We start from the raw sequence: 10,921 nt of genomic DNA on the forward strand, positions 1-10,921 counted from the left end.
AGCTCCCGGGACGGGCGGCGGCGCTGGGCCGGCCGCGGGGGGGGCCCTGCTGCAGGCGGTACGGGCGGGAAATGGCGGCGCGGGGGCGGGGGGGTCGCGGTGTCGTGAGGACCCCCCGTCCGTCCTCACACGTCGTCCCCGCAGGGCCCGCCGCGATGCTCGTCCCTGCAGGCGCCCATCATGCTGCTCTCGGGCCACGAGGGGGAGGTTTATTGCTGCAAGTTCCACCCCAACGGCAACACGCTCGCCTCGGCCGGCTTCGACAGGCTCATCCGTGAGTACCGCGGCGCGGGGGGCTGCCGGGGGCCCGGCTCACGAGGCGCCAGTAACGGGTCTGGCTTGCTGCCGTTCCTAATTCCCACAGCTCTTGTGCGGGTTGTTGCAGATAGGGATCAGTTGTCAGGTTTTGGGTTTTTTTTTAAGGTTTAGGGGTTGCAGAGAAGGTTGGTCGGACCACCAGGTGATGAAACCAACCAGCTTATCTCGTGTCTGAAGCGGAAACAGGATTTTTTTTTTATTGTTAAATTCATCTTGATCTGAAGCCGTAGATCACCTCAAAACAGCGAGCCTTGGCCTTCGGGGTCCCCCTTGCTGTGTCACCTGGGTTTGAGGAGGTGGTGGCTGCTGTAGATGGATCATTTTGATGTATTCCCAGAGGCTCAGCCTCTCCACAGCAAGCACACATTTACACTGCTCATTTCCTTACCTGCTTCTGTGTTGATTTCCTCTAGTGCTGTGGAACGTCTATGGGGACTGTGATAATTACGCCACCCTGAAGGGACACAGCGGAGCGGTTATGGAGCTGCACTATAACACAGATGGCAGGTAAGTGTCACAAAGCTGTTTTGCCTCGCTCCTCTTCCTTTTTCTCCTCCTGAGCAAAGTCTCCAGGTGGTTTGGGAGAGTGACAACATCTATCATGCGCTTCATCCATGCTGTGTTATTGTGTGGATCATGGCAGCATTTAATTTTCCAGGGAAAAGTGTTGGCTGCTTTAGAGTTCCTGCTGTTCGTTCTCCCTGTCTCATTAACCCTCATTTCATTAATGGTACTTAAAGAGGAGCACTTGCACTTTGGCTTTCCCAGGAAAGGACTGTGGCTGCTCTTGTGGCAAGAGATACGGAGTCATTTGTGACCCACGAGTTCCCCTGGTTTCAATCTTGAGGGACGTGTGAAAGACTTGGACACGGGGGAAATGATGGTTGGTTGGGGAATGAAAGAAAGCAAGATATTTCTTAAGATATTTCTTAATTTGAAAAGTTATTCCATTACATTCAAACCAAGATTGCTACAGAGGTTTCTTTTTCTCCTATGTTCACATAGATACTGTTTGAGGAGGTGGAAGGCTAATAAATACTGATTAGAAATGGGTTTGGATGGCAGTAGCTCCCCTGTAATTGTTCCACTTTCAGTCATGCTGTGCTGAAATACCAGAATTGTCCTTGTGCATATTGAGCATAATTTTTCTCAAAGGCATATTGCTGCTTAAAATATCAAGCTTTCATCTCAGTTCTTAGAAATAAAAGAAGCAGAATGGGAGAAATGCGCATGAAAAGCAGAACTTCATGGCTGTTTTCCTCCACAGCATGCTCTTCTCGGCCTCCACAGATAAAACCGTGGCTGTGTGGGATAGCGAGACGGGCGAGAGAGTGAAAAGACTGAAGGGCCACACGTCGTTCGTTAACTCCTGTTACCCGGCGAGACGAGGACCGCAGCTTGTCTGCACAGGCAGCGATGATGGGACAGTAAAGGTCAGTATATTGACTAAGGAGACTGTGTAGAGTGAAAGCACTTGGGTCTTTAAAAGATATTTTTGTTACTCCCACTTACATGTCTTATAATTTCTTTATCTGACATCTTCAATTCTAGAAATAGCATTTGATACCCTCTTTTCCTCCTGTCATTCTTTGGTATAGGTTAAGTAGATTCAGTTAGGATACTGTATTGGAGCAGCTGGAACAAACTCTTGGCTCTTCAAAGACGAGCTGTTTTTCTGTGTAACAGTGTGTTTGGTGGTGTGTTGTAATTAATCAAGGTCTAATGCACAATAAAACAAGTTCTACGGAAATTTGTTTTTTCCACTGAAAACATAAAGCATAAAAAAGCATGAGGAAGGCAAAAGTTATTGAGATTTTTTATTCTAGCTCTTTCTTGCCCCATCCTTTTGGATTTAGAGAAGTTCTATATGTCTATGATTTTGTAGATAACTTTTGAGATCTAGAAGTGATTTTCAGTAGAACAGTCTGAGGTACTGCCAAATGTCTACAACTTTCTCTAAATCTGTTCTTAAATGTCTAAAACATAAGAATGTTTAATTCTTAATGTTCGTAATGTTTAAAATTGCTATGTCTTTTCAGTTGTGGGATATCAGGAAAAAAGCTGCTGTCCAAACATTTCAGAACACTTACCAGGTCTTGGCTGTGACTTTCAATGACACCAGTGACCAAATCATATCAGGGGGCATTGACAATGATATTAAGGTATGATGATTGCTTCCTTACGCATCTGTTCTGACTTTAAACACCTTCTATTTATCCCATTTTGTAGCAAGCAAGATGCAGAAATGGCCAAGGAGAAATGTAGATAGCTGTGTGGCTCCAGTGCATCCAGCCTCCCTGTTAATACTGGCCCTGTAAACTTTTAAGGAGCTGTTCCAAGTGCCCTGTGACTGAGAGGCATTCCTGGTCGTACATGCCAGCACTTCTATCACTCAGTGGAGGTGAATGTCACCCTCACAGAAGTGATGTGGTTTGTTAGCTCTTTTGGCTTACTCTCCATCCCAGAGGCACGTAGGGTCATGTATGAAGCTGACCACAAAAGGTGACCCATTTACTTTCTTACAGTTAATTTTGGCTCTTATTATTATGCGAAGACCTTGTTTAAGAGCAAGCTCACTGTTTTGTTCAGTTCCCCACTGAGATTCTCTGGATAGCTCCATAGGTCTTATTTAGGCAAGGATAAATTGTTCACACATCTCAAACTCTAACCTTATAGTTTAGCTGTTCAAATCCCACCCCACAGAAATAAAAGGCAGTTCCATCAAATGACTCTTCTGTTTCTGCATGAAATAATTTGGAATCAGTTGTTCCTGTGGCCTTCGTTGTTTTCTGTTAAGCCACAGTTTGGTATCTGCTGTCTGAAAGGTATGGGACCTGCGCCAGAACAAGCTCACCTACACCATGAGAGGACACGCAGACTCTGTGACAGGCCTCAGTCTGAGCTCAGAAGGCTCCTACCTGCTCTCTAACGCCATGGACAACACAGGTACGTGCCACATCTGTGAAAGTGCACCTATAAGAGCAGCATTCCATCCCTGCTTTCTTAGATTAGCTATGGGGTAGCTTCGTGTGGAAGGAACAGCTCAAATTGTTCCATGAAGAAGAACAAAAAAGGCCACATATGGAATAGACTGCAGGGAGTTCAGCTCCAGAGATAAAGCTGGAATTTTTGCCGTTATGCCAGTTGCTCCCTTTGCAGAGAGGGAGCAGCTGTATCAGGAGGGCTTGTCATGTCTCGCAGAGGGCGACGCGGACACATCGTCGCACGATCGGCAGCACGAGTTGTTTGTGCAGGCTGTTGAGCGTAATCTTGGTTTGCCTTTTGTCAGGGTGGTTCAGCTGTTTCCCCTCAGCAGGGAATGACAGCACTGTTTCCAAAACGGCTTGTCTTCCAAGGGTGAGTGTGCAGCAAAGCTCGTCTAATTAGAAACGTGGTCATGGAGTGTATGCAAATGCTCACATAGGGAGGTGGTGCCTCATTTGTGTAATAGTTGCATTTTCTTTTCCCCTTCTTGTTGGCAGGAACAGTGGCTAGTATAATGTTAAATTCTTGAATTTGACCTTTTGTAACAAAGCTTTTTGTAAAGGGAATGGGAGCTGCTGTTTCCTTTTGCTCCTGGGGAAACCTAGTTGTGCAAGGAACAAAGAACATGATTAAATCTGATCACGACAAAAATAATGTTTCCAGAAATTCATCTCGTACCTGTGACTCTGTGATCTTCAGCTAATTACTGTTAGTTTGGCTCTCTTGCAGTTCGTATCTGGGATGTGCGACCATTTGCCCCTAAAGAGAGATGTGTAAAGATATTCCAGGGCAACGTGCATAATTTTGAAAAGGTGAGCGTACGGCAGGAGAAAAAAAAATATATATATATATATCTTTTTTTAAATGCTGCTGTCATCTTTAATGGGCTTACAGATTTTTTTTTTAATTCAAGCATAAGCCAGAAAGGCTTTAATAAGGACTTAAAGAAAGATTAATGCACAAAGTGGGATTCTGCAGTAACAGGATTTCTTTGCTCAGTTCAGATACTTAATTTACAGTTAATTATATTTTGTACATTAGCTATCTACTTTGCAGAATAACAAGGCACTGAGTGTTTCCAGTGATAAAATCTGTAATTACCATCTCATCTTTCAAATGGGGATCATTAAAATGGTGCTCAAGATATTTGAAGTCTCATGGTGATGTTATTTTGAGTAGAAGGGAAAACTCCATCTTCCTTTGGAATTAGACCTGTGCACATTCTTTTATTTTAGAATCTTCTGAGATGTTCTTGGTCCCCAGATGGAAGCAAAATAGCAGGAGGATCAGCAGACAGGTGAGTTCTAGCTGCGTTTCTCTGTTATTTCCAATCCCAAAGCATTTTGCAAGTGTTCTTTAGTCTAGGCTCGTGAAAGCAGTAGAGTTAGGTTATTTCAGAAACAAATGTGAAGAAGATTTACAATTAGAGTTATGAAGACCTCAATAACCCTTATGGTTTGTTGTGACAATTATTTGCAATGCTCATAGAAGACGTGATCGTATTGACTTCGTGTCTGAGAGAACACTGCACAGGTACAAAAAACTTGTTTTTATTGATGGTTGACTTGGGGTTTGCATTATTGCTTATGTTCAGTCACTGGATCTGGCAGCAGCAGCAGATGATGGGATCTTGGGGAGGTTGTCTAGGTTCCTTCTGGAAGCAGAGAGTCTGCTCAACTAGTGCATAATACTGCAATTACACTGATAAGACCACACGTAACAATTAAATTCCTGTGTGGTGGCTATCAGGAAGAGCCAATGGTGTTTTCTTGATCTGTATTTTTATTAATGAGTGTGAAGGAATAAAGATCTGGACACATTAGCATTCGTGGCTCTTTTAAATGAGGAAATTCTATAAACTGAGGCGATTGGGGAGTAAAGCACATAGCAAGAGGAAGCCTGTGGAAGGTCCGCGCCAGGCGCTGAAGGTCACAATGAAGGGTACCAGCCCTACTGGGACAAATTCCTATGCACTCTCAGGGACATTGAAACAGAAATTCCTGCAAGCCGGGCCCAAGGCGTGGAACAGTAGTAATGAGCAAATTTATGAGTTCCTGATAGTGGGTAGGGAAGATATTAACTCGTACGGCCCCGCTCTAGTAGGCCAGCTGTCCCATTGAGTGCCTGAGAAGTGACTGCTTTGCAACCTGGCTGGGTAATAATCAGCATTGCACTAGTGACAGAATATCTGTTATTTGTTCACGTCCCGTTGCCGTGGCAGATCCAGAGCAAACAGCCTGATGTGGTGACGTGTGACATGAAATATTGGGCCACTAGGTTACTTCTGTGGGTGCTTTGTAGCTCTGCAGTCTGACAGCAGCTTTGTGAAGCGCATGGTGAGGTGCATACAGCCTGGTCCTAAAGTGGCTTGGATAGAGCTGCCCACAAATATTTCTGCTGCCGTCTCTGACCTTTTAATTTTGGGAAGGCAAAGCAAGATTAAATATTCCCTTACTCTGAGTAAAAAATAGTTCTTCAGTGCAAATCACTTCTGGATTATGTGGCACATTTTGTGTGTGTATATCTTAAGTTGGAGGGTCAATTATCTAAGTAATGATTTAGCTTTTGATCCCTTTGGAGGTAATTATAGTTGAAAGAATGACTTTAAATGCTTTCCTGCTTTGCAGCACCAAAGGGACAAAACAACAGCAGAGAAAGGATTTGATACAGTTCTTGCTTACTAAGGTGAAAGAGCTATACTTGAAGAAACACTGCTTTAAATAACATTCAGACTTAGGTTGTGTGCTTTGGAGGCCTGTAATGTTGAAGGTGGCTTTTACATGTGTTTTGCTGGCAGCTGGTTGTCCCTTACACCCTGCCCTTTTGCAGTGTCCCCTTCAAATAACCTCCTGAGTTGGAGGACAGCAGAGCTGCTCCTCATGGTGAACCTGACCAATTATTGCACTGCCACTTACTTTTTCCTGCCTGCTGACAGATTCAGTTCTAGCTGCCAGTCACCTACCTACAGAGCGAAACGCGAAGGCGGTGTGAGTGTAATCCAGAATTGGCAGCTTTCCCCAGGCACGGCCACTTCTTTAATTAGTACATGAAGAGATGTGAACCTTAGAACAAATGGCAATTTATGTGGTGAGCTATCCTGTTTGGAAGGGAAGTCACACGAGTCGGGTACAGCGTTGTCTGCCCTGATTTGTAACAAGCAGCTCAGAGCTCTTTTCATTCAGATTTATTACAAAAAAACACTCCAAAGGTAGCTCCTTGTAGCTGGGGTTAAAGCACCACTTTGTTTCCTCCTGGAGTTTAGGTGTTAACTGAGCAGTAGGTCACTGCACTGCATGGACAAGTGTCAACACCCACAGCAGACTGTATTTTTGTGGGGAAGCAGTCTGCGTTCTTGGGCTCCATGCAAGCTGCAGAAAGGTGGGTTTTGTGCTGTCCTTCAGCCAAGGTGAAACACACTGGCAGGGCTCAGGAGTTGGGTGAGCCCACGGTGAGGAGAGAGACCTGGAAGACATTAATCAAAGTGCTTGATGCAATTTGATCAACCCCTAATAAATGCCAAGATGTGAATCATGACTTTAATGGCATAGCAGGAAGAAATCTATATATATAATGGGTTTTGGCTGTGAGGAATTGCAGGTGGGATCATGAGGTCTCCTCCTCAACTGCTTGCTTGCCAGCCTGAGCTAAAAGCAACTGCTGGGCTCCCGGGCAGGTATTTGTGAGGATGAGGACAGTCCTTTGAATTCTTGATGCTACTTTTGTCCTTTACCTGCTTATTGCTGCTACGTCAAGGGTCTCTGTGGCCTCGTGTTTTCAAATTTGTCTTCATGCAATGATGGATAAAATAGATCTGTCCTGCCATGACATCTGTGACCACGGAACTTGGTCGTGTCAGTCCTTACCTGCTCTGATCTCTGTTTTTCTGGATTCAGCACTGCTGCATGTTAATCAACCTTTCCCCACGCTCGCAGCTGCAGTTGCTGCAGGCTGGATGGTGAGCTGTTGCAGAAAGAAGCTGTGGGTTTGGGAGGCACCTGCTTTCCGTTTTGAAGGGCCTCGCTCTCAAAATAACTCTTTTACAGGTTTGTCTATGTGTGGGACACCACATCCAGGAGGATTCTGTACAAGCTGCCAGGCCATGCCGGCTCTGTGAATGAGCTGGCTTTCCACCCGGAGGAACCCATTAGTAAGTCCTACCCAGCTAGAGCCTATGGGGAAATGATTTAAGGCCTGGCATAAATGCTCACTCCTCCAGACAATAAATCTGCCAGTGGCCCAGAGCCCTGGGTACCAGGGGGAGGTTTGGGAGGAAGGGAATCCGTTCAACCACTCCTAGGTGTGTCTTGGGTGCTTGGGCTGATTCAGGGAGCTCATGGGGACCTGGGTGACACTAACCCTGCGCCTGGAGTGTAGCTACCTAGAGTGTAGCTGTGGTGCTGTGGTGACCTGGGCTGTTCATGAGCTACAGGGGACCATCAGCTATTGCTTGGCTGCTGCTTCCAGAACTTGTGGGGAGACTTCCCAAGAGCCATGGAGAGAGGATTTGGGGTACCTTGGTTGGAAATGAACAGTAAAGCTTGCGGTTGTTGATCATGTGAGGACAGTTATATAACTCGGGGCATCTATGTTATCCTAAAAGCTCTCAGTAGCAAACATAGCTCTTTGAATACAGTCCTTTTGTCCTCACTCTGGAGATGTCCTGCTCCAGGGTGGAATACGTGGCACCAGGTAGCAGTGGCTGCGGAGCTGCTCATGATGACCTTTTCAGAACCACTTTCAGTCCCACTAGCAGCATCCAGGCTTCAGACTGGTCTCTTAATGTGGTTTGTAGCACAGGCAGGTTTGTAGGATGCTCTGTTTCTATGGCAACACCTGAACCATCAGCCAGGTCACCACTTTGGCCAAAAATTTGACACGAGTCAACCCTGAAATGAAGCCAGGAGCTCTGCAGTGCTGAGGATGACGGTCTGTGCAGCAATCTGGAATTCAAGGAAGTGAAATATGGGTTTGTTCCTTGGTTATTCGCCACTCTCTTTTCAGATGAGAGGCTGTGCTGAAGGAGCAGAGCAATCTCTCATTTTTGATTTGGAACGAATTGTTTGCAGTTATATTCTGCTGAGCTCCTCTTTCTGAATCAATCATTCACCTTAAAATAAAAATTAAAGAACTCATTGCATATGAGTTATGCAATTGATTTCTATTAACATTGAAAACTTAATTTTGCAAATTGCTCTACTCTTTCCAAAATCCTCATCTGCATGGAACAGTGCACACAGCAACCTAAAATTTGGTGAGATAACAGACCTGTCTGTAAGCTTGATGCAAAAAAACGCCTCCAAAATCTCTCACGGACTTCAATGAAAGAGTTGTCAGTCTGAAGAGCAGCTCTTGTGTTGAGATTGTCATCCCTTTGACGCTTGTGTGTTGGAGCCGCCAACAGCCTTTTCAGAAACCGCATTTCCCTTCTTTTACGATGAAGAGTAACAGTCCAAGGAGGTTTTCCTGGAGATGCTGTGCCCTCTAGCGGCACCCCATCCTGCTGGTAGTGCCCAGCCTGCAATCTGAACGCTCCTCGCAAAGCAAATAACACGTCAGGATATTGGAGTGCCTTAACAGCATGTTTATGGGCTTCTATTTACCATTTTAATGCTTAGCCATTACAGTGGGTAAGTGTTTATGCCTGGCTTGGGATAGGGGAACAGCAGCCAGAACGTGCGGTGTGTGATTAGGTGTCAACGTAGTAACTCCCTGAAGTGTTTTGTGGGGAGCAAATCAAAGTCAGCTTTATAGATAACTTCTAGCAAGTGGAATGAGTAGTTATATCCAAGTACTGTGTCATTACTGGAGATCTAAAATTCTCTTTTGTTTCTCTTTTCCTCTTTCCTGCAGTCCTCTCTGCCTCCAGCGACAAAAGACTGTATATGGGGGAGATCCAGTGAAGCTGACAAGAAGATGGGTGGATTTATCCCCTCAAAACCTTGGCTTTACAGAAGCAGGATTAACTTGCTTCTAACTGATGCTAGTCCCTTATCACTTTTGTGGTAGTGGGAAAAAGTTGAAGCAGCTTGATTAAACGAGGAGTGTTTTTTGCAGGCAGTAACGTTCCCACCTCCTTGGCCCTCCTTGCTTTTTTTTTTTTTTTTTTTTTTATCATCATCTCCTTTGAGGAAGAAAAGAAGAAAATTTGGCTGTACAAGAGACTGTTGAACCCTTACCCAGATCACTTGAAATTTTTTAAATTAGTTTAAATTCGACATGTAGCTTGTACATTCCTTGCCAAGTTTCTCTTGATTGTTTTTTATATGGTCAAAAATGAAATAGACAGTTTTTTACAAGAACTGTGTTGATGGGATTTATTGTTCTGTTTTACTTTTCTATTGTGCAATATTAAATCAAGGCCCTCTCTCATACATAATCCAAAGGAAACCACACACTTCAGCTTCAGAAGAGCAGCTCTATTTTTTATTCATGGCAATAATAATGACCGCACTGGAAATAATTATTTTTGCTGCTGCTGAATCCCGTTTTCTTGTTTGGAGTAAAACCAGGCTGTCTTGGCAGGGGTAGTGCTGGGTCACAGGCAGTTGTACCTGAGCGTTCTGCTTTAATATTTTCAGAGGGTTTCAGCCAAAAAGCTGTTTGCTGCAGCCCATATGGCTAAAACTGGCAGGGAGACCTTAACCTCGGGCTGGGCCACAGTTGGCCTTTGGGAGGACACGCAGTGGAGGTATGTGCCCCTCTGCTGCAGGTAATTATGTCTGTTGTTAATTAACCTACTGCGAGGAGTACGTGCTGCATTTCTATTCAGAATGTGTCCGGCGTTGGCTTCTTTCTTTTAAGATTTTTCACCCTTTTTCCCTCTGTTTTTGTTTGCTGCCTTGGCTCACATTGTACCGGTTCTTCTCACCTCTTGCTGGCTTCCTGCCCTGCTCCAGAAGAGGTTGTTGTAGGGCTGGGATTCCGGAGGGCCGCGGAGGTGTGGACACAAGGTGTTTGCACTCCCGCAATGCCATGTGAGGCTGTCCCAAGCAATCTCGGCAAACGCTTGACCTGGAGAAATCTGCAGCAACCAGGTAATTGAGAGCTGGAAAATCAGTCCTGTTTGAGGGAAGAAGCAGAAAGCCTCTTTCTTTTTCAGAGTGTCCTCCCTCCTCTCCTTGCAGTGAGAGGAGATGGGGCAGCACTCTTGAGGACCAAAAGACTGCTTGGCTTTTAAGGAGGAAGGAGAGGTGGTCACCTATTCCCCTGGCAGAGAGGTGAGCATCTCCCCATGCTTATGGCAACACGTGGGCTGGGGCAGGCAACATCTAGACCCTCCTCTGCCAAGCTGCTGCTGCCTGTCCTCGTCGTCTGCTGTCCTTGACTGTCGCTGTCACTCTTGGTGATGGAAACCATGTTGTGTCTGAAGTCAGTGGTGATAACAAGGAGCTGGCAGGATGATGATGAAGGGAAGACACATCGCCAGATCCTTCGTGGTGAGTGAATGCATCTAAACACAAGCCACCCTTCAGCGGGAGAGACAGGAGGAAGATTTATTTTTAACTGCAGTGCACTAAATAACGTGGCCTGAAACACATGTAAATTAGAGCTGTGAATCCACCCGGAGCGCTGCGGTTTGGGCCGGGCCTCCTCAGAGTCGCTGCTGCGCTCTCCACCT

The 10,921-nt window shown here is 45.4% G+C and overlaps 1 protein-coding gene across 1 annotated transcript; it reads left to right on the forward strand.

The window, feature by feature from the left end:
- Positions 1 to 149: 149 nt before the first annotated feature.
- SNRNP40 (small nuclear ribonucleoprotein U5 subunit 40) lies at positions 150 to 9,398 on the forward strand. Its single transcript, XM_026043568.1, has 9 exons — positions 150 to 274; positions 732 to 825; positions 1,586 to 1,751; positions 2,358 to 2,480; positions 3,144 to 3,264; positions 4,033 to 4,115; positions 4,539 to 4,600; positions 7,347 to 7,450; positions 9,154 to 9,398. Exons 1-9 carry the CDS (start codon positions 181 to 183, stop codon positions 9,201 to 9,203), a joined length of 897 nt encoding a protein of 298 aa, XP_025899353.1. The 5' UTR covers positions 150 to 180; the 3' UTR covers positions 9,204 to 9,398.
- Positions 9,399 to 10,921: the final 1,523 nt, after the last annotated feature.

The sequence above is a fragment of the Nothoprocta perdicaria genome, unplaced genomic scaffold, assembly GCF_003342845.1.
Source record: "Nothoprocta perdicaria isolate Ctin4 unplaced genomic scaffold, notPer1 scaffold_33, whole genome shotgun sequence".
Classification (NCBI taxonomy): domain Eukaryota; kingdom Metazoa; phylum Chordata; class Aves; order Tinamiformes; family Tinamidae; genus Nothoprocta; species Nothoprocta perdicaria.

What these genes read in the sequence shown, in the direction of transcription:
- SNRNP40 (XM_026043568.1), top strand. Translation starts at nt 181, where the DNA reads ATGCTGCTCTCGGGCCACGAGGGGGAGGTTTATTGCTGCAAGTTCCAC. An exon ending in CACTATAACACAGATGGCAG is followed by an intron (nt 826 to 1,585) that starts GTAAGTGTCACA and finishes TTTCCTCCACAG; the next exon opens with CATGCTCTTCTCGGCCTCCA. An exon ending in GCGATGATGGGACAGTAAAG is followed by an intron (nt 1,752 to 2,357) that starts GTCAGTATATTG and finishes ATGTCTTTTCAG; the next exon opens with TTGTGGGATATCAGGAAAAA.